We start from the raw sequence: 24496 nt of genomic DNA, 5'->3' as shown, positions 1-24496 counted from the left end.
AATATTAGGATGACTAGCACCACTGACTGCATCCAAAAGGATACCTGAACAAACAGAGATTCAAAAATGGAATAAGTTGCAAAAAAGTCATTTTAAGGCATTACCTACTTTATTTTTATGAGACTCTTCCTATAAAAACATTCTTAAGCAGAGCCAATGAAATATTGAATCAGTTGTCCCACAAAAAGAAGCAGAGTCTACACTTCTGCTTACAAAGAAAGACTGTTAAGCTCAGATATCTCACATCATAATACCATTCCTTCTTATGATCTCTATTCATTATAATTACTATTAATAATAAGTAACTGAGAGGAAAACAGCAATTCTGATTATCTCTAATGGCTGTCCTGTTACTCTAAAAAGATATTTTCAATCCCTAATATTCTAAAATTCTATACGGCTTGGTTAAGCCTTATGTTAAGACCAATCCAGGGGACTTCTGGCCATTGTCACTCTCCTGTAGACAGTTCCTCAGTTACCTCTGCAAAGGTACGTTCCACGTCATCAATCAACTGGTTGCGGTCATAGTTATAGCCTCCTGCTCCCTGTGCTTCATAATCCCCTCTCCAGTAATCCCCATAGTCTTCATAATCTGTTTTGCCAAATGAGAAAGAGAACATAAGGGAAAGAAGAGAGAATACAGATGACATAGATTAGTCTTGCTGGGAAGTTAATAAAAATATAAAGGTTTATCACATTTTTATTGACAAGACTAAACAGTTCTGTTAAGCACATGTTTTATGTCAGAAGTTTAAATTACCCCAGTTAATAAGCACAGAATCCGTGTGTCATGATTATATTCCTCATTGTACAGATGAATAACATGTTTGGTTGTTCTGGTGGTATTGAGCTTTGAACTCAGGGTTTGTGTTTACAGGCCGGTGCCCTACCACTTGAGCAATGCCTCCAACCTGTATATATTTAAATGTATATAATTCTTAGAACAAATTGGGGCTGGGTGCTGGTGCCTCACACCTGTAATCTTAGCTACTCATGAGGCTGAGAGCTGAGGATCTCCATTTAGAACTAGCCTGGGCTGAAAAGCCCATTAGTCTCTTACCTACAATTAACCACCAAAAAGCTTGAAGTGGAGCTTTGGCTCAAGTGGTAAAACACTAGCCTTGAGCAAAAACAGCTCATGGACAGCACACAGGCTTTGCGTTTAAGCACCAGGACTGACACCAGAAAATGCCAATGTAATTGAATCACTACATTCTCTAATCCTCATCTTGTTCAGTGTCTTGTATTTTCAGATATGGTCCAAACTAATCTTAGACATTGTTACAGTGGGCCTGTGTTTGTCTGTGCATTGTATGTATATGTAACACACCCCTATGGGCTTCACTTAGTGTTGAAACCATCGAGAAACACAAGCTTGTGTTAGAGTATTCACTAATAAATCCTATATGTGTATTTTAACCATTTTTATTTTTGCATGCACACTGTCAATGTATGATTAGGAAGATGAGCGAAATATATGGGTAGATGAGATTTTATTGAAGATTAAGAAAAGCTTGACGAGAAAAGTACTCACTACCTTACGTATGTAACTGTAACCCCTCTGTACATCACCTTGACAATAAAATTAAATTAAAAAAAATAAAAGCTATCACCTGCAACTTGCTTAAGGCTTATGAATATGAATTTAAGTGACAATAGGAGATATTAGAAACAACAAATGAGCAAAAATGCTTTTCTTACTCAAACCCAAGGGGCAGTGAATCACCAAATCACCAACACATAGTTATTCATAATATCATGACTTCAGCTCATTAATGCAGGAGAGTAAGTCTAACACTATGAAAATTCCTTTCTATGTTAAGATATTTTATGACTGCTTGAGTTATAATTACACTTGCAGAAAACAAATGGTTTCTAGTCTAAAGTAATCACCCTGAGGTCGACAAACAAATGACCTTTGAGAATGAACTGTAGCCAGGGTTCAGATAAAGGATATTGTCTCTGTCTTCATCTTGTCTGAGAAATAATCCTGGATAGTTCATTTGAGATCCTATGGTTGAATCTTATTCCTTAGCTCTTTCAACTAGAGCATAACAATGGACCTTCTTATTCTCCAGTAGTTTCTTCTTGAGACAGGTAGCTTGAGTTGTTTAACAAGTGGTTGTTGTTTATCCATGAAAGGAAAGGCGTGGTAATGCTTGAGCAATAACTGCACAGAGAGCTAGAGAATGTCGACAGACCAGCACACTTACTGTTTGCTCTTGCCATCTCATTTTTCAGGACCACATACTCTTCATACAACGGTCTCAGTTGCTTGCCAACCTCAGACCTCCAGCCTTCCCATACCCAGAGCCTCTCATTGTAGTCAGTGCTCTTAGCCATTATGTCATCCAAACCTGTTACCGCAAAGCCCCCAAGAGAAAATTAAATTTGAACTTGCAAAGCATCCATTTATATGCAATTATAGGAACTTTAAGGAATTAAAAGTAAGTTTGGCCGACACCAGGTCATAAAGTAGTTAATTAAAATATTGTGATTAATTTCCTTGCTCTTACTATAAGTCCAAATATGTCTGTGGAGCAAATGTACCACTGAAATAATTTAATTACTAACTTGAATGTTATAGAATTTACAATGTGGTTTTTCAAAGTTAAAAACATTTGTGTGCTGACACACATATTTGAAGTCTTATCATCTTTGGATTACCTATACAAAAAGCACAATGTAATCACCTAAAGTCAATCTCATTTTTAAAACTTGAGAGTAAAACCTAACTCTCATACTCATTACTCCAAGTTAATAACTTACCTGGTTCCAGTAATAAGCACTCCTGTGGGTTATTTGGGTTACAAACTCTTCCGGTGCTATAGATGGTGCTCATTTTATTTAGAATAGTGTTTAACTGCAAATAAATATAATAAGCAATATTAGAAATGGAAATCTTTTAAGGAAATGTTAATATAACATGTCCTTTTGGTCATGTAGTTTTTGATGTATCAAAACAATTCATCTGCTTTGCTAAGTACCTTCACGTATGGAGGGAAGCAATAGCTCCCTTACATTTCCCCTACTGTAAACTAGGATAAAGCCTACAAGCACAAAATATATGTTAAATAATTGAGATGAACAGATCTACCAAAACCCAAAGAACGTTTCCACATCCATTATCTAATGAAGAAATGTATTTTTTAATTCAGAATTTATTGAACCTCTACTACATTATTCACTCTGACAATTCTGAAATGAAAAAAAAAACCCACTGGCTCTCAAAGACCTCAAAATCATGACACAGTAAAGCAATCCTGAAATCAGTAACCACGTAACAGAATAACAAGTAGTTGGTGACAGAATGACTGTCACTGAAAAGTGGTGTGGCAACCTTGGCTGGCTGGGAGGTAGGGAAAGAGGAACTTAAATGTAGAAATTCAAGAATGCTTCAAGAGGAAGGGTCCTTAGATCCGTGGTGCCAAAGTAGGAATTGATCAGGTAGATAAGAGAAGCAGAAGACAGAGCCCAAAAGATGAGAGGAGGTTGGAAAATATATGGCATTTTCAAGAGGTGGTGAGATGTTCAATAAAACTAGAGAGTCGATGCTTGTTGTGGGGAATGGTAAACATGAGACTGGAGAAGTATGGAGGGGCCACATCACAAAGGACAGTCTATACCACAATAATTTTAACTTTAGTTTGTTTTCATCCTGCAATAAGTATAGAAATTCAGAAAGTAAGTGTTTCTCAACTTTTTTTTTTTTTTTTTGGCCAGTCCTAGGGCTTGGACTCAGGGCCTGAGCACTGTCCCTGGTTTCTTTTTGCTCAAGGCTAGCACTCTGCCACTTGAGCCACAGCGCCACTTCTGGCCATTTTCTGTATATGTGGTGCTGGGGAATCGAACCCAGGGCCTCATGTATATGAGGTAGGCACTCTTGCCACTAGGCCATATCCCCAGCCCTGTTTCTCAACTTTTTAAACATTTGATATTTCCATAACATCTAAGCAGTAATCAAGAACTTAACCAAGTAGTGGTGTGTGACAGACTGAAACAAGAATGGATGGAAGAATAGAGGGAAGAAGGAATTTGGGGAAGAAGGAAAAGGGAGAAAGAGAGGGAGGGATAATTCTATCCCACAAATGATATAAGAAGTGCTGGATTAAATGTGCTGTTTCCTCTTCTCCTAATACCCTCTTTTATTACTCTTTCATTCTGTTAGAGTCATTAACCTAAGACATGAAATAGATCTAATGCTTAAAACTTGTATAAGATCCCATACTGCAACCAATAAACCTGAATTTCACTATGTCACCAAACCCCTCATGGTCTTTCTGCTTTTTCATTCCCCTCCCCTGTTCTTACTCTCCATTGAACCCATGCATTCTTGAGTTTCCCTTCTTCTCAAGTACTTAAGCTCTTTCTTGCAGTTAAGTGGTTTTCAATCTTGGCTACACATTAGAACTATTCTTTTAAAAATAGAATGTTCAAGTCCCATTCTAAGCTGGGTTACACTGTCTAGAGTCAAATGGACAAGGTTTCTCATGGTTTCCTTTGTGGAAAAGATAAAGAAATATACAATGGACAAGATAAAGTAGATTAATAACTAGCCCCAAAGAATGTAGAATAATAAATATCAACTTGTAGAAACAAATACCATATGGTTTTATCTCTGTCTTTATCATGTATTTCTATTTTTATAAATGCAGATTAGGACATAGAGAGTTCCAGAAGACAAGTAATTGAGAAAGTAGACTTTGATTGAAATAACTGAATATTTTAGATAAAAATATTTCAGTAGTATATATCAGGGGTCTGCAAATTGTGGTCTCCTGCCTGTTTTTATAAGCTTTTGTTGGAAGACAGCCACATCTATTTATTTATGTATTATCTATGGCTGATTTCCTGCTTTAATGGCAAAGTTGACCAGTTGTGAAACAAACAATATGTCCTGCAAAACCTAAAGTATTTTCTATCTATCCCCGTGTAGACATGAAAGAGCTAGCTGACTCCTGAGCTAGAGGGATAGGATGCTAGCGATTAAACAGGGGTGAATATAAGCCTTATTGGGTTTGGTCAGACTTAGAAGAGAATTTTAATGTGCAAAAATACAGCGTTATTAGAGCAAGAAGTTTGGAAACTTCACTGACATGTGGGTATAAAGAATTCAAAATGAAAATCTATAGTCCTACACTGCCTTAGTAGGCATAGACTATGGAGTGAAAAATGTCATATTCCTTCTCATATCAGTGCAGATAAGAACTCAGAGTCTTTTTTCACTCTCAAAAATAAAAAAAAATGGGGGGGGGGTCGCTGGGAGTGTGGCTTAGTGGTAGTGTGTTTGCCTAGCATGCACAAAGCCCTGGGTTCAATTCCTCAGCACCACATACACAGAAAAAGCTGGAAGTGGTGCTGTGGCTCAAGTGGTAGAGCACTAGCCTTGAGCAAAAGAAGCTCAGGAACAGTGCTCAAGACCTGAGTTCAAGCCCCGGGACTGGCAAAATAATAATAATAAAATAAACAAATAAAAAAGATTCTAGTTTGGTTGATAAATTATATGATCACCCTATATGGGCACAGATTTCCTTTTTTAATTTATTGTAAAGGTGATGAACGGGGGGGGTGACAATTACAAAAGTAAGGTAATGAGTACATTTGTTTTTAAGCATTGTTACCCCCTCCCTCATTTTAATGTCTGAACCACTATCATTGTCGATTAAGGAAGAGGCCATGAGTGATATTAGTGTTCAATATTTCCCAAACGTTTTAACTCTTGGAGCCAGTGCTCAAACGTTCACAAACATACCTGTTTGTTCTTGTCTTCTGAGAGTGCTGAAGACCCACTATGCTGAAGGGCCTGCAATTGGCGCTTGAGAATGGGGTTCTGAATTTCTTGTAATGGATATGTTTTGGCAAGCTTTGACTGTTCTTCATAAAAAGCAGACCATTTGGCCCCAGCTTCATTCTGAAAGTACAAAAAAAAAGTTGAAGTTGGAAGAAGATCTAGTCTAAAGAACCATCTGGTGAGACATCTACCATTTCCTGAGTGGCCTGTTCCTCTGCTTTGCTGAAGGTCAAGGTTTAGGTTAAGAGTGACCAGGCCACTCTTAGGCCACTTTCTTTCTGGCCAAGTGCCTAGTTCTTCCCAAGGGTCCTGTCCCCAGAACTGGAAGTGAATTCTCACAGATAACTCACACTGTGAGGCCCTGAAACTTATGGCCTTAGTGCTATGACGTGGGTGAGTTGGCTAAGAATTCAAGGATGAGTGCTCTAAAAGGAGAACTCAGTAAAGCCTAGATTGGACATAATGGGAATCTTGTCCCTCCTGACCATGAGAGCCATGGGAAATGAAGCGCAGGTCATAGTACACTCCTAGGTATCATGACAGCACAGGGATTCGGATCTTAAATTTGTTCTCAAAAGAAAGTTTCTCAGAAAATGGTAATTTGGTAGCCATGGTGATTTTCTACTAGCAAAGAAAATCAATAAGCAAAGGAGGATACCAGGATATACCTGCTCCCCTATTTTTCCCCTTTCATATTGGAAGCATGATTTTACTATATATGTCTCAGCCTCCATGGGCAGCCCTCTCTCAATGCAACAATTCATTTCCACTCATCAAAGTCTTAAATGAATGAGTACTTTGTGCATGATACTGCTTTGGGCCTTATAAAAGAGGTAGCATCTCTACCTCAGAAATGAGGGGAACAAGGGACAGGCTTTTCTAGGTCACATATCTAGCAAATGAAAGCCTTAGGGAATCAAAGTACGTGTGTTTACATCTAAAGCAAATACTATGGACCATTGTTCTATAGAATGTATTTGGCACATCTTATTCTTCCTTCTAGTTTGCATGAATGAGGAGTGAGCTATGGGAAGAACAATTGGATCTACAGAACATACTATATCTTTCCCATCATTCACCTTTCTTACTCCAGTCCAAGATAATTTACTATCAAGTAAGATTTCTGATAAAATTTGTATTCCAAATTATAGTAATAATTTTATTCTTGGCCTATTTTGAAAAACCCATATTTCTTCAAATGCCCCAGTCTTGGAACATGTTTTATTATATTATACATGTGAATTCTGATGCTGAGTTGACGTTTGTTACTACCACTCTGCAAATGTTATACATTATACCACCAAAAATTCACTTTACGGGGCTGGGAATATGGCCTAGTGGTAGAGTGCTTGCCTCGCATACATGAAGCCCTGGGTTTGATTCCTCAGCACCACATACATAGAAAAAAACAAGAAGTGGCACTGTGGCTCAAGTGGTAGAGTGCTAGCCTTGAGCAAAAAGAAGCCAGGGACAGTGCTCAAGACCTGAGTTCAAGCCCCAGGACTGGAAAAAAAATTTACTTTACACTGCCTTGCATTTGGGCCCCAGAGAACATAATATTAAGCTCTTCTTTTTAATATTCTTACGAATTCATTCCACATTTTTACCTAAGACTCCTGAGCCTTAATAAAACAGATAGATTACCTGTTATATAGGAAATCAAAGTCAATCCAAACATACCAATCAGATTAGACTGTGGTTAGTAGTTATGAGTAGTTTTGGACCTGAACAATAGGTGAAATGAAACATATACCACAGTTCCCATAGCTCTCGGGATTGATGGAAACTAGTAGATAAAAGAGGCCACATTCCACACTACCTCTGTGCAAAAGCAAGAAAGAAGCAACTGTAACAGCAAAATTGTTCACAGCTAGTTTGGGGGACTTGGGGACAAAATACATGTTTCTCAGTGCCACCACAAGAAATGAAAACACTCTCTGACTCTGTCCATAATTGTACTGATATCATATTCCTATCCTTATGCTTATTTGTTTGTTTATTTGTTTTTGTCGGTCATGGGGCTTGAACTCTGGGTCTGGATGCTGTCCCTGAGCTCTTCAGCTCAAGGCTAGTGCTCTACCACTTGAGCCACAGTGCCACTTGCAGTTTTCTAGTGGATAATTGGAGATGACTTCCCTGCCTAGGCTGGCTTTGAACCATAATCCTCAGATCTCAGCTTCCTGAGTAGCTAGGATTAGAGTTGTGAGACATTGGTGCTCAGCATTTTTTTTCTATTTTAGATAGATGGATTAAGATTTTAAAATTTAAATCATTTAGTAACACTTTTTTTCTTGAATTGTATGTTATGAGGAAAAAGTGCTTACCTCTGAATTCCATTTTACATCACAATAATCTTTCTGCACTCTTGCTTTTGTATGTGGGTGTTATATGTGTAATGAAGTGTGGGACAGGATCATCAGAGATAGGGAGTAAGTCAACATTCTTTCTTTAGGTATACAATAGCAGTTCAGTTCTGAGTTCACTGTGACTCCAGCCCTGTAGGTTCAGGAATCAGTCATGCCTGAAGACCCTGTTGGCCTCAGCTCAAAGGAACTGAAGAAGCCCTAAAGGCCATCAAGAGAATAAACGTTGGCCTCCTGATCTCTCTTTATAGCTTTTGATAACTCATCAAGAAATAGTTATAGGACTGTCTGCACCACTCACTGCAATAGTTTGGGGTAGCTATAGTAGTCACTGCTAAATACTAGAACAGTAAACCATGATGCCTGTATTAGTAATGGGATCCTCTTATTTTCTCCAGGGATAAGAATGATCCAGAGACTTCATATGTTGCTGGAGAACTTATGGCCTTGCTACTGAAAGAATTAGTCATTGTCTTTTGGAAACTGCTTTTTTTAAATCGCTTGTATTAGTTATATGAAGGGGGTTCATTGTTACATCATTGGGATACATGTTTACACTGTATTTCAAGCAATCTCACTTTATCTGTTATATTCCCTGCTTCCCTCCCAACCCTAGAAGCATTCCCAACAGGTTTCCTTGTTTCATTTTCATTGTTGCAAATAATGTATTTATTTCAACAGTATCTGAAGCTGCTTGTAGGAGGCTCCAATTTCTCCTGAGAACACTGAGTTTCTCTTTTTGCAAGTTAAGGGCAGATTTGAGTTGGATTAACAAATAAGAAATGCTTAATTATCTTTCTCTTTGCTTAATAGAACTAAAATTTCAAATTTCCAATGTATTTACCCTTTAGAAAGATTTTTAAAGGGGTAATCCATATAAAAGAGTATTATGTAACTGAGAAGTTAGTCACAGTTTAATTGGTGAATATTCTATATGCATTTGTTATAAAGGAAGAGAACAATTTATTATGTAGCATGTGATAAGAATTTGGTAATTAATTTTCACTGCACTTCTGAATTCTTTGATATCTGGGTTTTTTTCAAACAAAAGTTTTATGTATTATTGAAACAATATAAGAATGCAGAAGCACTAATACAAGTAGAAAAATCATCTTTCCTATAAAACATGTCTAACTGTCCAGACAGTGGTTATGGTTTCAGATTGATATATTAAAGTGATAGTGACCCAACAGTGTATAAATATGTGTGATATGTCATATTCAAATATTTATAGACCCAGCTTGTTTCTTCTCCAACATCTTCTCTTGGAGTTGTATGTGGTTTTATTACCAGTTTTCATCCAAATCTATTAGAAAAAGGGATGATTTTGGTTTTGTTCCTTGGCTAAAAATTGTTTTAACTTCAAAGTCTCATAAGAAGAGAAGACAAGCACTGAGTCAACCACACATTCCACAATAGCAGAGAGCATTGGAAACCTGTTTCAAACTAATCTTTTTGTACTGACTCCTATCTAGTGGTCCCTGCCACACTCTAGGTAGGAAGTTTTCAGGTCATTATATTAACCAAATTTGATGTCCTTTATCATTTTTAGGTACATTTGAACAACTTAATCTAAGGATTACCATATTAAGTCAGACTGTAGGCTGTCTAGCCCAATATCCTGATTCCTGAAATTTACATTAAGAGGACAATATGAGAATAGCAGATTGTCCTCAATAATGTTACCTTGATAGCATATGATCATAGACATGTCATACAGCTCAAATTTCCCTTTGTGTCTGTTATCTATTGTTACAATAATATTGTACAATAAGTAACCAAACCTCTTAATGGCAGAAGTGTTTACTACTTATGTGCCCAGAATCACTGGAGGTTGGCAGGTAACTTTGCTTATCTTGGCTGGATTTGCTTACAACTCTGGATGTTGGCTTCTGCTTGGGCAACTGCTCCACGTGTCTCTCATTTTTAGTTAGCTAGCCCAGGCAAGTTCTCTTGGCAGAGGCAAAGGTCCATAGGACAAGCCCCATAATTCAAGTCCATTAAGCCTCTTCTTTCATCATATCCTCTAACACAAAGCAAGATAAATGAAGGGCACAGTCACATGGCCTACAGTGGGATGGCACTGTAGAGTGACACGACCTCACACATTATTATGGGAAAGGATGAAGAACTGAGTCCATCAGTGAAACTGGCCATACTTCCTTAACTCACAGTGAATCTACAAACCACACGCTTACTTAAATACTTCAAAACCCTCTTTCTAGTTTTAAATGTTTCACGTTTTATTAAAAAATGGTCCAATTTTATGAGTCTTATCAGCTCTACCACCTGTGGTATAAATATCACTTCCTTCTATTTACTCTCTTGATCTCTGTAGAGCTTTCGCCTGTTTTTTTTCTCTCTAGAATACAGATTAGGTCAATATAACTGGGAACAGTCTCCTTTCTCGTTCCAAGTCAGACACTTTTTCCTTTTCTCTTTTTTTTTTGAGTGAAGTTTTGTGTAGCTCTCTATTTCTCTGAAACCCTTTAATCATTCTGACTGATGTTTTTGGTGGAACAGTGTACACATTTGAAATTATCCTTTGATATAAACATGACCACCAGGATTGTGTTTCCAAAGGTATGGAATAACATTGTTTTATTTCTACAACCTTCTAAACAATGTTAACTACTGCTGTCATTATCCAACTAAAATCTTTAAGAAGGGCTGGGATGTAGCTCAGTGGCAAAGCGCTTGCCTAGCAAGTGCAACGTCCTGGGTTCGATCCCCAGTACCAAAAAAGAAAACACAAAAAAATACAGTTAAAAAAAAACCCAACCTAAAATCTTTAAGAGATAATCCTGAGCTCTAAATCTTTTGCTCAAAGAGATTTCTGATGACTTGTCAGCTACCAGAAACAACCAGCATAAACATAAACCTGGATTTTCTAGACTATCCATAATTTATGTAATTTTACTATACACCATTTTTTCACATTTTATGGTGAAATTATTCTTTGGTTACAATTTGGGGTATCTTATTTTTTGAATACTTGCCTATGTGTCAATGATATGGGAAAACCTACTTTTTCAGGGTTTGTAAAACTTCTTTGAGGCAATAAACCTAGAACAAAATCATGATTATAGACACAATATGGCATTTAAATATCAATAGTAATTTCAAAATATCTTGTTTCCGTTCAGAGTGAGTTATTGCTTAAAAGATATAAAGCACTGGGAATCAGAGTTTCAGTTGTTTTCTCTTCCTAATGAGTTCATCTATAGTTAACTCCAAAGAAGATTAGCTAGCTCAACAGATAGTCTTATTAAAATAAATCCACATTGTTGTTTTAATTTAATGAGTCAGTACATGTCTTATAACAACAGATGCTACTCTGTAAATAAAACGTAGGGTTAAAGTCAGCAGTATGTAAATTTATGGGAACAAATTCTCCCCTTTGTGCAGGAAAAGGCTTACTGTCAAAATACACAAAAGGTTGATATTTCTTAATTCTTGACCCTGAATTCTCTGCTGGTTACAAGCCAACAAGCAGGCAAAGGAACATTATGGCTGTTTCTGGGAACCACATGGCCCCCAAGTTCATATGCTCCCAGCAGCTCTTCTGTGAATTTCAGAAATGTTTCAGAGGTAGGAGATTCCGGATCCTCCTATATTTGGCTTTTTTCAAAAGGGACATCTTTATTCACAACTACACCAGATCTGAGGATGGAGAGTGCTTGCCTAGCATATACAATGCCTTGGGTTCCATCCTGAGCATTGCAAACTACAAAAAAAGGTGCTCACTTGAAATGGCAGGGAGACTGTGGACTTTGTAGAATAGAAAACTCTTGAACAATAATATTATTATTGCCACTAGCAAGGTAGAGAAGGCTAAATGCCAGACCACATCAAGTGTCATGACTACACACAATATACATGCACACACATCACACATTCATTAACCTCAGTATTCCTGTATACTATATGCTATATTACTAGTACTATTATAATAATCTTTGGTTTACAGGTGAGGCAAATGAACCTTCAGCTTATATTCAGAGCTAGCATTTGAACCCAGGCTGCCCCTGAAGTCTACACTTACTAAATCAGACACAATCACAGTGTAAATGCACTAGCCACCCTTATAGAATACCATATCTCAGAAACCTGCTCGTTTTGGTACCTCTTGTGACATCTGCACAGTCCAGTACCTTACATAATATTAATACACATAATCAGAAATAGAAGAAGAAGTCATTTGTCTTGCACTGTTTCTCTCTTAGCATGCAAGTGTTCCTGAATAAGTACGGGACCATTCACCACTTCTTGAGGAAGATGTCCAGCCCCTTACTGCTAACTGAATTTAAATATTCTCACTTTTCCTTAAAAATACTCACATTTGTCTCCAACTGAACTATTTATAGTGGTTTCTGCTCTGATTTCCTGGTCTTTAATGAACTCCTATACCATTTAATAAATAACACTTTTTTGTGCCAGCCCTGGGAATTGGAGCTTGAAGAAAACTATTGCTGTATAAGTGACATAAAAATCTTGTTTAAACTAATTCTGTTTTCCACTGCTTAAATGTGTAAGAATACTGGTTTGGGAATCTGTGAGAGAAAAGATAAGATCAAACCTTCATGCTTATCCAACAAAGCCTCTTGCTTCCCCAGATTATCCAGGCATTCCCAGACTTTTCCTCTGAGCCTTTTTGCTCACAGCTAGCACTCTACTACATGAGCCACAGCACCACTGCTGGCTTTTGGGTGGTTAATTAGACATAAGAATCTTGGAGACTTTCCTGACTGAGCTGACTTCAAACGTTGATCCTCAGATCTCAGCCTCTTAAGTACCTAAGATTACAGGCACGAGCCACTGACTGACATGGGCTTGATAACATTAAAAATAAATAAAATACTACCTCTGCACTACAACCTTAATCAAAAATGACAATACTTTAATGATCCAAAAATGATTTCCACAAACATCTCTACAATTCATCCCATTACATGACTACCTACATCAGGCTCCCAACAGTAATAGTACATGTTTCTTCAAGTTTCCAAGGTTCATTTCATATATGAGTATCTTCATATTGAGGGGTGTGGCTCAAGTGATAGAGTACTTGTCTAGCAAACAAGTACCACCAAAAACAAGATCTCCCCATCACTGATAACAATGATGTCTTACTGTTCTCTTGCGTCCACAGCAAGAAGCACTATTTAGGTGGTTTTGTATATTTACTTTTCACAGAAACCCAATAAGGAGCTGGGGGCTAGTGGCTCATGCCTGTAATCCTGGATACTTAGGAGGCTGAGATCTGAGGATTGCAATTCAAAGACAGCCTGGGAAGGAAAGTTCATGAACCTCTTGAGGCTCGGAATATGGCTTAGTGGTAGAGTGCTTGCCTTGCATGCACGAAGCCCTGGGTTCGATTCCTCAGCACCACATAAACAGAAAAAGCCAGAAGTGGCACTGTGGCTCAAGTGATAGAGTGCTAGCCTTGAGCAAAAAGAAGCCAGGGAAAGTGCACAAGCCCTGAGTCCAAGCTCCAGGACTGGCAAAAAAAAAAAAGAGAGAAGAAGGAAAGTCCATGAACCTCTTATCTACATTTAACCAGGAGGAAACTGGAAGTGGTGTTGTGGCTCAAGTGGTAAAGCACTAGCCTTGAGTGAAAAAGCTCAGGGACATGACCCAGCCCTGAGTTCAAGCACCACAATCAACAACAACAACAAAAAAGAAACCCAATAAGGCACATATAAGTATTTTTTACTTTGTCAATACTGAAGAAACTAAAATCAAGAGAGTCTAATGAACTAGTTCAAGTTTACCTGGGATGTGAATATAAGTGGTCTGGTTTTAGTGTTCTTAGTTGTGGTATTAGCACTTTTATTATCACAATGTACCATTCAGCTGGGGATAGGGAGAAATACCAAATACCCTACCTACAGTTACCTCCAACAAAAAAAATTTAAAAAATTGAGACAAAATGGTATAAAAAAAGAGGTAAGGCCAAAATGTGAGATAAAACAAAACATCTTGAGGTGTCAAATTTTCCTGTTTCCTTGAGCTAAAAAACAAACAGAAAATGACACAACAGTTCTGAGTTGTTCTGTTCAGTAGATGTCAGTGATTTGATTTAAATATACAACACATAACCATTTGAAAAAATAAGCTTTCAAGCTATATTTTTTAAGCAAAATATTGCTGAATGGCCAACACAAAAATCGTAACTGATCATTCAATTTTCCACCACTTAAATACATTAAAAATATTGCTTTGAGATCTGTGGGAGGAAATTATTAAACCTTTGTACTTTTCCAGCAAAGTAGCGTGCTTTCTCCGAGCATTCTGAGATTTTTCTATCATTTTTCTTGGAGGGCTCTTTTATGACCTTTGGAAATCCCTCTGAGCTTTGTGACAATGCAAGAACTTTCAAATCCAGTTTCACCTAACCCACAGGTAGCTTAACTGTCTACTAGTGCTTACAGTAAACCTCCGGTTGTATTTTTCACTTAACATGCTATTTGGAATCTTTATAAATTTCTGTTGACATTACTGGCTAGTGAAAATTACTAACTCAATAACTATGACATTTCCATAAAATGCTTTCAAAGACTGACTATGATGAGAATAATCTGTTAACTTTATAAAAGCTATTCACTTATTTCTGGAATCTGGACTGTAACCAGTAAGTTATTCTGTAACAATTTTCCAAATGAACTCCAAGGTCAATTAAGTTTAGTCATTTGGGATTCTAAAATAAAAAAATCAGAGGTAAATATACATCCTCACTGCTAAAAGAGTTCTTTGGTTTCCCTATTTAGTTTTATAGGCAGTAATCACTTACAAGCAACAAACAGCTCCTGTGTAGCCATGAGAACTCACCATTTTTTGGGCATTCTCCTCAGTAATATTAGTGTTATAATTCCAAGAAGCAAGTGAACTTTGATAAGACAGGTCTTCAGCTTCCTGGTTAAACTTGTCCAAAAATGTCTTGGCCACTTCCTCGATGGAAGACTGAGAAGCAGTTACAGCAATAAGACTGAGAAGGAGCCAGGAGGAGCGTGACATCTTTCTCCGAGCGCCAAGATCCCATCCACTGAACAACTTTCCCTAGAGTAAAATCTCGTGAGTTTTGCTATCTCATCAGCCTTTGAACTTGGGTTGGGCACTGACTGAGAAGGAAAGACAAAAAAAGGAAAGAAAGAAAGGAACAACAAAGTATTAAACCATCCATGGAAGCAATACAAAGTTAATCCTGGAAATGACAGATATATAAACATTTTAGAAAGAGTTTTAAGTAAATCAAATAAAGACATGTTATTCATTAATCCTAGAAAACCTTAGCTCTCCAAGCACTTTATGGCCAAATCAAAACTTGGACATTTGGTTAATATGTTCCTAAAAAGCTGTTAAAGATACACTGAGGGTTTTATGATTTTACAGTAATGTAAGGAGGTTAGAAATAAGGATTATGGGGGTAATGTTGTCATTTATATGTTTTTCTGACAATTCCATTAATAATCAGTTTTATTTCCCTTATTTTTATTTCAAGCATATTTTTACAGAAACTTGTCACTTGGGAAAATTTCTCTTCCAAATAAATGACTTTATTAGTCTTTATGGAATTTCCTTTTCTTTTCTGATCAATTCTAATTCCTGTGGCCATTTTTTAAGTATAAGACTCTATCCATTTTACAGGTTAACTCTCTTAAGTTGGCTTTGGAAAACATGAAAAAGGCTCATTTTCTATTTCTGAAATGACCATGTTAAACATTGGTTCTATGGTTGAGTTCATGAATACCACCTTCCCCTTCACTTACCTGCTTAAAACTCAGTCAAGATCCTAAGAAAATAATAGTGCCCCACATGGTAAGAAATCTGAAGAGTATCCATGTGGCCATCCACGCTCATGCCATCAGGGCAATATAGAATGCAAAGCAAGTTTAGTGCTTATCCTGATGAAGCTCAAGTGCTGGCTTGGTGTCCTCGATCCCCAAGTGCAAATATGTCTGAGAGAAAAGAAAGGAGCCACTTTAAATGGCAAGGTGCATAGGCCTGCTTCATTGTGATTATGAAACCTTCACACAGAGAAAACATTTCCTCACCTAGTAAAACAAGTCTTCCAGGTTCAGATGAAATGGTAATAACCAAGCCTTAAAAAGTCTACTAATGCACTAAATTTTATTGCAAAGTTGTATATATTATAGAAGAGGAAAAAAAAACAACTGTTCAAAATGCTTTGTGTTATAATAGTTTGTTTAAGTAGCACAACAAATGTATAGGCATATATTTCACTGTCATATTACAGATTATGAAACTGAGCTTATATAAATTGTCAGATATCACTCAGTAATTAAATGGTTGAGCCAGGACATGGATCCATACAGACTGATTAGCCCTTAGCTAAGTAATAGCATAGTAGTTTAAAAGCAATAATAGAGCCACAGCTAAAAGACAGCAGAGGTACTGATGCTCTAGTAAAAATGATAGGTGTGGCCTCATTCCTCAAATGTAATTTAATATTCATTAACCTTTGGATAAATAAAATAGTTAAAAAAATTTTAAGATGATGATGATGATGATAATAAACAAATGTTTAAAGAAAATAAAATAAGGAACATCTGTCCAGAAATGTCAGTAAGATTCCTTACATATTCAAGGGTGCTGAAATCCACTCACAGCTCACACACATTAGGAGAAAAATAGGCAACAAAAAGGGGAACAGAACCTGAATATTAGAAGAAAGATGTTACATAAATAAAACCTGAAACGCAGCTTTATTCAGATAACTTTCTGGATAAAATATGTGGAGTAAACAGGTAAGGTGAATGAAATCCTCCAAATCTAACTCACTGAATTACAAAATAAGATGGATATGATCAAATTGTAATGTAGAAAGTATAATCCATGCGAAAAATAGATGGACACAAAGCCTGCAATAGCAGTAAGGCAACAAAATACTGAAAGCCAGGAAACTGTGAAGCAAGGAAGTGAGAGAATTTCTTACAGTGATTCTGTAGGAAAACCAGCTCATGATTGCCAACTGCAAGAACTGACTTGCTAGAATTTGTCTTTGCTCTCTATTGAGAACATGCCAGTGTTCTGATAGTAACCTGGAAATGATCTCTAAGCTCATTACGAGAATGGAAAAAAATCCACTGAAGACCTACAGAGGCTAGATGCCGGTGGCTCATGCCCATAATCCTAGCTACACAGGAGGCTGAGCTCTGAGGATCACGATTCAAAGCCAGCGGTGACAGCAAAGCCTGTGAGACTCTTTATCTCCAATTAATCACCAGAAAACAAAAAGTGGTGCTGTGGTGAAAGTGGTAGAAAGCTAGCCTTGAGGAAAGGAGCTCATGGACAGCACCCTGGACCCTAATTCAAGTTCCATGAGTGACAAAAAAAAAAGACTTACAGGATGGGACCCAGAAAAACAACTGCCCTGAAAGCATGCTATATCTCTGGGAAAGAAATAAGGACCCTCAAAAAAGAACAAGAAGACTGGACATACAAGAAAGCTGTTGAATATTCAAAAGGTTTGGAGGTAAGGATGTGTTTCACACAAGGAAGAGCTCATCTTTGAGACACTTGACAAAACTATAATATATATTATATATTTATATATTTAGAGCTGGGCATAATAATACATGTCTGTATTCCCCACTATAGGGGAGGTATCAGTAGGAGGATTCCATCCAAGGCCAGCTCCTGGCAAAACACTACGAGGAGGGAAAAGAGTAAGAGAAGAAAGGACTGGAGACATAGCTCAAGTACTAGAGTATCTGCCTAGCAAGCATGAGGCCCTGAGTACTATATACTTGGGAAAATGTATGTCTGGCCTATTAGAAATACACCAGAAATAGGTCAGATATGGCAATTTAGTAGATCACCAGCCATGAGCAAGCAAGGAGCATGAGGCACTGATTTCAAGACCTCATACTGGCACACACACACACACACACACACACACACACACACACACACACTTGTACTGCGGTGTTCTGTCTGTTATCCTGGGATAAAATTATAGGATGGAGGAACTGACTAATAGAATGAGCAGAGTCATTTATTAAAGGAAAGGAGAGTCAGCCAGATGGTCTGCTTGAGCTTAGCCCTGGGGAAAATGGCAGGTGCACTGATTACCTAATTAGGGACAGATCTTGGTATCAAATGTCTTATATACAGAAAGAAAACCTAGTCTATCACTGCTGTCTTGAAGGAGAAGAAAATGTCATGAATGTAAGCGACTCCCTCTAAGCTCATAATTCTTACAAATACTGTATTTGTTACTGCATATGGTTTGTACCAGGCTCTATATATGGAACCTTCACAAAAACATGTATAGGTAGAACTAATTAGGTCCTTTTAACTAAGGAAGTTGAGTGCTTAGTTTTCTCCTGATTGTCCTAAATCTCTACAACTAATAAGTAATGTGAATTCCCGGTTATAAAGAGATACATACCTTCTCACTGTGATGTTACAGGTGCAGTTGCCTGCTAATCTCATGTAGGACTAGTAAGTCTTCATCAGTATTCAGTGTTCTGAAAATAAGCAGACCTAAACAAGCAAAACTAAAATTCACTGCTTTGATTACACCAATTTTACATTTTTTGTTGGTGTTGTTGGTTGTGGGGCTTGAACTCTGGGGCCTGGGCGCTGTCCCTGAGCTCTTCAGCTCAAGGCTAGCACTCCACCATTTGAGCCACAGTGCCACTTCCAGTTTTATGGTGGCTACATTGAAGGTAAGAGTCTCACGGACTTTCCTGCCTGGGCTGGCCTTGAACCTGGATTCTCAGATCTCCATCTCCTGAGTAGGTAGGATTACAGGCTTGAGCCAGTTTTCCTTTTTAAAACATTTCGAGTCAATTTTTTTCTAAAATAGAATCCATCCTAATCAGAATGGATTGTTGCTTGGATGTTATTTTGTTTTGTTTTTACTTTTTCAGATGATTCAGTCTCCATCTTGAACATTATTTACTGGCTAGACTATATAGCATGACACTGACTATAAAGCTTTATATTAAATTGTTCCAAATAGTTTTATTGCTATTAGTTCTGCTGTCTAGGCACACTTTAAGTTCACTATTACTTCTTAGAGTATCAACTTCTAGTGGCCCTGCCCACCACAAATCCTCTCCTAGTTTTCCATCAGCTATCTCTCTGCTAAGACATAAATAGAAACTAGATAAACATAGAATTCCATCAGAAAGCTCCATTTTCATAGGCTCAAATCCAAGGGTGTTTTCCCCTCTCTGACCAAAGTGCACAGACTTTGAGATCCATATTTCCCTTACTGCTCATCTTTTTTTGTACTTCCAACTGAGTCACAAATGGTGATGTTGCCAAATAGCTATAGCAAATACCTCTTCCAGTTCCCCAAGTTGCAAACATTGAAGAAGAAAGGAGGTTTTGTGCAATTTTTGCCTTAAAATTTATTGAGTAACACTTCTAGATATCAAGAATACAAAGCATAGAGAATTTTTATAGTTTATGTGGCCAAGAATTATTTACATTTACTACAATTGATTTTGACTATATGTTTATCACAGTGTAGTGAATGTATAAGTGGTTTCCAAAATAAATAAATAAACAAGTTGGCTTTTCTGCTTAAAGGAAAGCTGGAAGCTCCTTCCTGTTCACCTGATTAACCACAAAGCAATCTCATTAACCAACTTGACAAATATTTTCAACAGAGATCAAATTTGTAAGGATAAATGGTGCATTCCATGGGGGTTGTACTGATTATGACTGGCCAGAATTTATGATGGTTCATCTTTTGCCACAGTACTCCTAACTTATTCTGTTACCTAGATTCTACAAAATATCAGATAATAGTAAAGAAAGGGAGATGCTAATGTAAATTCTTACCTCAGACTTTAGAAGCCCTAAGCTTCTAAGTTAAATTTCTTAGGCTTGTTTCTTCTTAAGTTTAAATAAAAGCACTTAGCTTCTGAAAATTTGAAAGGTTTATCTAAGTGATAGAATCTACAATAGCGTTTGAATTGAACAGTGACATGATCTCATATTTAAGAATTAGTTTGGCTTCTGTATGGAGAATAAACTACAAACGGGGTGATACCACAGCAATGAGAATAGTATGAGGAGACTAGTGCAATTATCCCCTGGAGAGATGGTAGTGGCTTGGTGCTGGCAGTGGAGCTAAGACCTGGATGGATTTGAATATATTTAAAACAATAGAAGGGTCATGCCAGTGTTTATGGTTTAAACAAATAGAAGGATGAGCTTGATATCAATTTAGATGGGGATGAATACTGATAAAACAGGTTTGGTGGAAAGACTAGGAGTTCAGTATTTGTGATACCTGTTAGAAACCCAAATAAAGATGTTGAGAAATTATCTGAGTAGACAAGTCTGGAGATCGAGAAGTCAAGGATGGAGAAATGCATTTGAGAATTGTCAGGTAGAGATGGTTAGGCAAATATCTTTACAATTAAAACCAAAAGGAAAATATCTTACTTCCTCATAATGAAAATTATTACTTAGTCGAGGTCTGAGAAGTGGGATATATTGATGAGGGGGGGATGCAATCCTAGCTACTCAGGAGACTGAGACCTAGGGGATCACAGTTTGAAGCCAGTCTGGAGAAAAAGTCTGCAAGACATCATCTCCAACTAACTAGCAAAATTCCAGGCTGGATTTGTGGTTCAAGTGGTCAATCCTTGCTAACAATAAGCAAGAAAGCCAAGCAAGAGTGTGGGGCCCTGGGTTCAAGCTCAAGTACTAGCCGAGAAAAAAAGAGAAGATGAGCTGCTGAAATAATCAAACCATCTGTGAAATGAATTGAAGGTGTGATACAGCTGAATTTCAGAAACTTGGCCAGAGCATCATATGCCTTCACTAGTTTACAACTAAGTAGGAAAAAAATGTCTTGGGAACACAGAGTGATTGAGTTGAAGTAAAGTGCAGGTGCAGGGAAGGAAGCTAACATGAAAGATAGCCACATTCAAATGGCTTAGACCTAAAACAGGTCAAGGATGCAGCATTGGCAGGCATTCAAAGCATAGAAGTCATTTTGAAACCAGATTTTACCTCTCAGCTGGAGTTTAAAGATGGACAAAAAAAAGGGTTTTATATGTTGGTCAGTGCTTAATTGCTGCCAGATATCTTAGAATAAGCTTTCACTTACTGGCCTCTTTACACAGAACTAATCATACATCATGCCTACTTTACCTAGGGACTAAGTGTAAGAGTCATGCCTTACAATCCAACCGAGAGTGATCAACAGAAAGTATCTTGAGGTCTAGAAGACACATTTTGGAGCTTTCATTGTCTATGTCCCTCTTCATATATAAGATTTGTCCTGTTCATCTCACTCGTAGGTCTTAGTCAGATCTACTTACTGACTTCATTCTCAACCTCCTTACTTAGACTCTGTCTACCTCACTACAAGAGGAGACCTTACAGTGACCTAATGGAACAGTCCCAGATAAAGCCAGCTGCACTAACTCCAAGGTCAGTCCTAGGAATGCTGGCAATGGCTATAACTTCTCAACTTTATCTAACTCTAGCTTTTACTTTTGCCAATGGGACAAATCAGATTTTTTAATGGTATGAATTTCTTCTTTAATAAGTCAAGGCACAGAGCTCAAGCTATCTGATGACCTTGTTAAACTGGCTCCCTCCCCCACATCAAGCACAGGCACATATATTAGCTCTGTTTGGACAACTCCTATCTTTCATTCCATGGCAGATATCACCATCTACTACCTTATGCTGATAATTACATTCCACCAATTTATTTTTCCCATCTGACTCTTTCTACTAGAATATGAGCTTCAAAAAGTCAGAGATTTTTCTCTGTTTTCTTCACTACTATATCCCTAGCTGCTTAGAAAAATGGCTGTCATATAATAACATAACAGGCAAACAATAAATATTTGTTGAATGAAGACACTGTATATAAACTCAGTAGAAATGAGGAGGAGGAAAGTAGCTCAGTTGTGTACTGTATATGTGACATAAATATGTAATTTTTATTTTTTTGCCAGTCCTTGGGCTTGAACTCAGGGCTTGAGTACTATCCCTGAGCTTCTATTGCTAAGGCTAGTGCTCTACCACTTGAGCCACAGTGCCACTTCTAGCACTGAGTTGGTTTTTTGGAGGTAAGAGTCTCACCGACCTTTCTTCCTGGGCTGGATTCAAACTGCAATCCTCAGCTCTCAACCTCCTGAGTAGCAAGGGTCACAAGCATGAGCCACCAGCACCCAGAGATATAATTCATTTTTAATGTAACATACTATGTATTTATTGGTCCACCCGCAGGAGGTGATGGAATTAGTTTAGTATCAACTGAAAAAAAACATTATTTTTTCTATATAAGATGAGATTTGGAGCATGATTCCAGTTAATATTGGTGAAGATGAGAAAAAATAGCATGATTATTGTACGTGAGGCATTGAGTTAGATAGCTAGATGCCTACAAAATGACACTGTAAAAGATTGTTACTACTTTTTTAGATGAAGAAAATAATTGCCTCCATTAAGCCACTTCTTCCAAAATCATACTATTTCTGTGTAACAAAGTTAAGTGTTCAATATTGGTTAGTCATTCCCTTGACCCAGATAGTTCAGGGTAAAATAAATGTTTTATAGCAACAGAGGTGAGGAGACTGATATTGTGTAACCATCTTCATGTTACAACTATTTTGATCCCTAAGCTCACTGATGACTATGAAACTGAGGTGTCAATGAATGAAATGACAGCAATAGAACTCTTTTTGCTTATGTCATTACTTTTATTTTTAATGAGCCTGCTAATTATAGCATTGCCAATTTATTCACAATCTGTTGGTACTCCGAATTCAAGAGGTAATGTAAGAATGTCATCAAGAGTGTATAACATGGAGGTCATTATGTTGAGTGGAATAAGCCAGATCCAGAAAGACAAAACCCGTATCTTTTCACCGCACCTGTGAAAACAAAGGTCACTCTTGGGGAAGACTGGATTGAAATTGTGCTGGGAAGGGCCTGGTAGGATGGAAAGAAATTCAATAAAGAGCAAGAAAACAGAGTTTAGGAAACCATTAGTTAAAGTAATCTACGACATGTTTCAAAATAAATAGAAGTGGACAAAAGTCCTAACACATAGAAGTAAATAGTGATTGAGGAGATAGAAATTGTTAGTTTTTTGATTAGATTATTTAAGAGTATAAAGATATACAAGTATTAGTTTCAATTAAAAAAAATAAGATAAAGAGTTCATATCATTGCTTGAGGCACCACTATTCCTTAACTATGGTCTTCATAGCCAGCTATGAACTTCAGCAAAGATGAGACAGCCAAATAATCACAGACATACACCAAGAGGGTAGGATACTCTGGCAGTAATATTGGATACATTCATTTTTACAGTGACAATGTATCAAGAGAATGATGATGAAATAAGTATGAGCTGAAGGCCCCAGGTATAGATACCACACCTGTTACCAACAAGTCTGGTATGGGTGTGTTTACTTCAGAATAAATTAATTAACATCAATTACAGAAATATAAGGTAAGACTATGAATCACAAGACCTTTGGGAATCTCTAACTTATATGACCCAGAATTCTGGCCAGCCCTTATTGTTTCATTTCTGTGCTCCATGAGATAATTATATCATCCCAGGTTTAAATGCATCACATTTGATTCATAATCAATGGTTGAATGACTGGTTCAATGTAGAATATATGCTTAATATAGTACAAATTCAAAATTAATCTCTGACACTAATATTTAACTGTTAAGAGTTTTATTCATTACAAAATGAATATTGCTAACATCCTGAGAGATAAATGTTTATTGCAACGATAGAATGGCACAGAGTATATGATAATGACTCAACATTACTTAGAATTCTCTTGCCCATTTGTGCCCATGTTTGACATTTTCCTCCTACAGATAAGAATGTATTAACCTCACTGCTAATTGAGAGGATATAAACTTCAAGGCTAGAAGATAGCAGAATCTTTGGAGAGCTTGTAGGACCAGGTTGAGGCCCACAGTGAAACTTGCCCGTCTAGTCTGTAGTACCAGAGAAGGAATCTTAATTGGGGCTTTGAAAGTTTCTTCTAGATTACCCTGTAAGACTGGTTCTGTCCCCAAGGATGTTAACATTTATTAGAATGTAGGACTCCTTTGTTCTCTCTCTCACACCGAAGCAAGTGGGAAAGACTGAAAAACTATGAGGTAACAGTATCACCTCATTTGTCCACAAGAGTGGATATATCATTTGGTAAGATCCTATTATTGGAACTTTTAAGGACTCATCTCAAAGTAAAAAATTGAAGACATCCATTGAAAGTATCTAAAAATTGATTTGTATCCATGCCTACATGGATATATGCTCTTGGATTTGCAAGAATTTTCTGTAGCCTCAGACTCTACCATA

At 37.3% G+C, this 24496-nt stretch overlaps 1 protein-coding gene and 1 pseudogene across 1 annotated transcript in view; both read right to left on the bottom strand.

The window, feature by feature from the left end:
* Positions 1 to 15433, bottom strand: part of Ace2 (angiotensin converting enzyme 2) — a 42124-nt gene extending 26691 nt beyond the window's left edge. Inside the window, exons 1-5 of the mRNA XM_048336789.1 lie at positions 14986 to 15433; positions 5753 to 5911; positions 2770 to 2863; positions 2214 to 2357; positions 480 to 592 (exon numbers count right to left, since the gene is read on the bottom strand). Of these exons, the coding sequence (XP_048192746.1) occupies positions 480 to 592; positions 2214 to 2357; positions 2770 to 2863; positions 5753 to 5911; positions 14986 to 15171 (696 nt within the window). The 5' untranslated portion in view covers positions 15172 to 15433. The remainder of the gene's footprint in view (positions 1 to 479; positions 593 to 2213; positions 2358 to 2769; positions 2864 to 5752; positions 5912 to 14985) is intronic.
* LOC125344175 lies at positions 9383 to 10576 on the bottom strand (annotated as a pseudogene).
* Positions 15434 to 24496: the final 9063 nt, after the last annotated feature.

Source organism: Perognathus longimembris, chromosome 28 (genome assembly GCF_023159225.1).
Source record: "Perognathus longimembris pacificus isolate PPM17 chromosome 28, ASM2315922v1, whole genome shotgun sequence".
NCBI lineage: Eukaryota > Metazoa > Chordata > Mammalia > Rodentia > Heteromyidae > Perognathus > Perognathus longimembris.
This window is presented reverse-complemented; position numbering and strand designations above follow the sequence as displayed.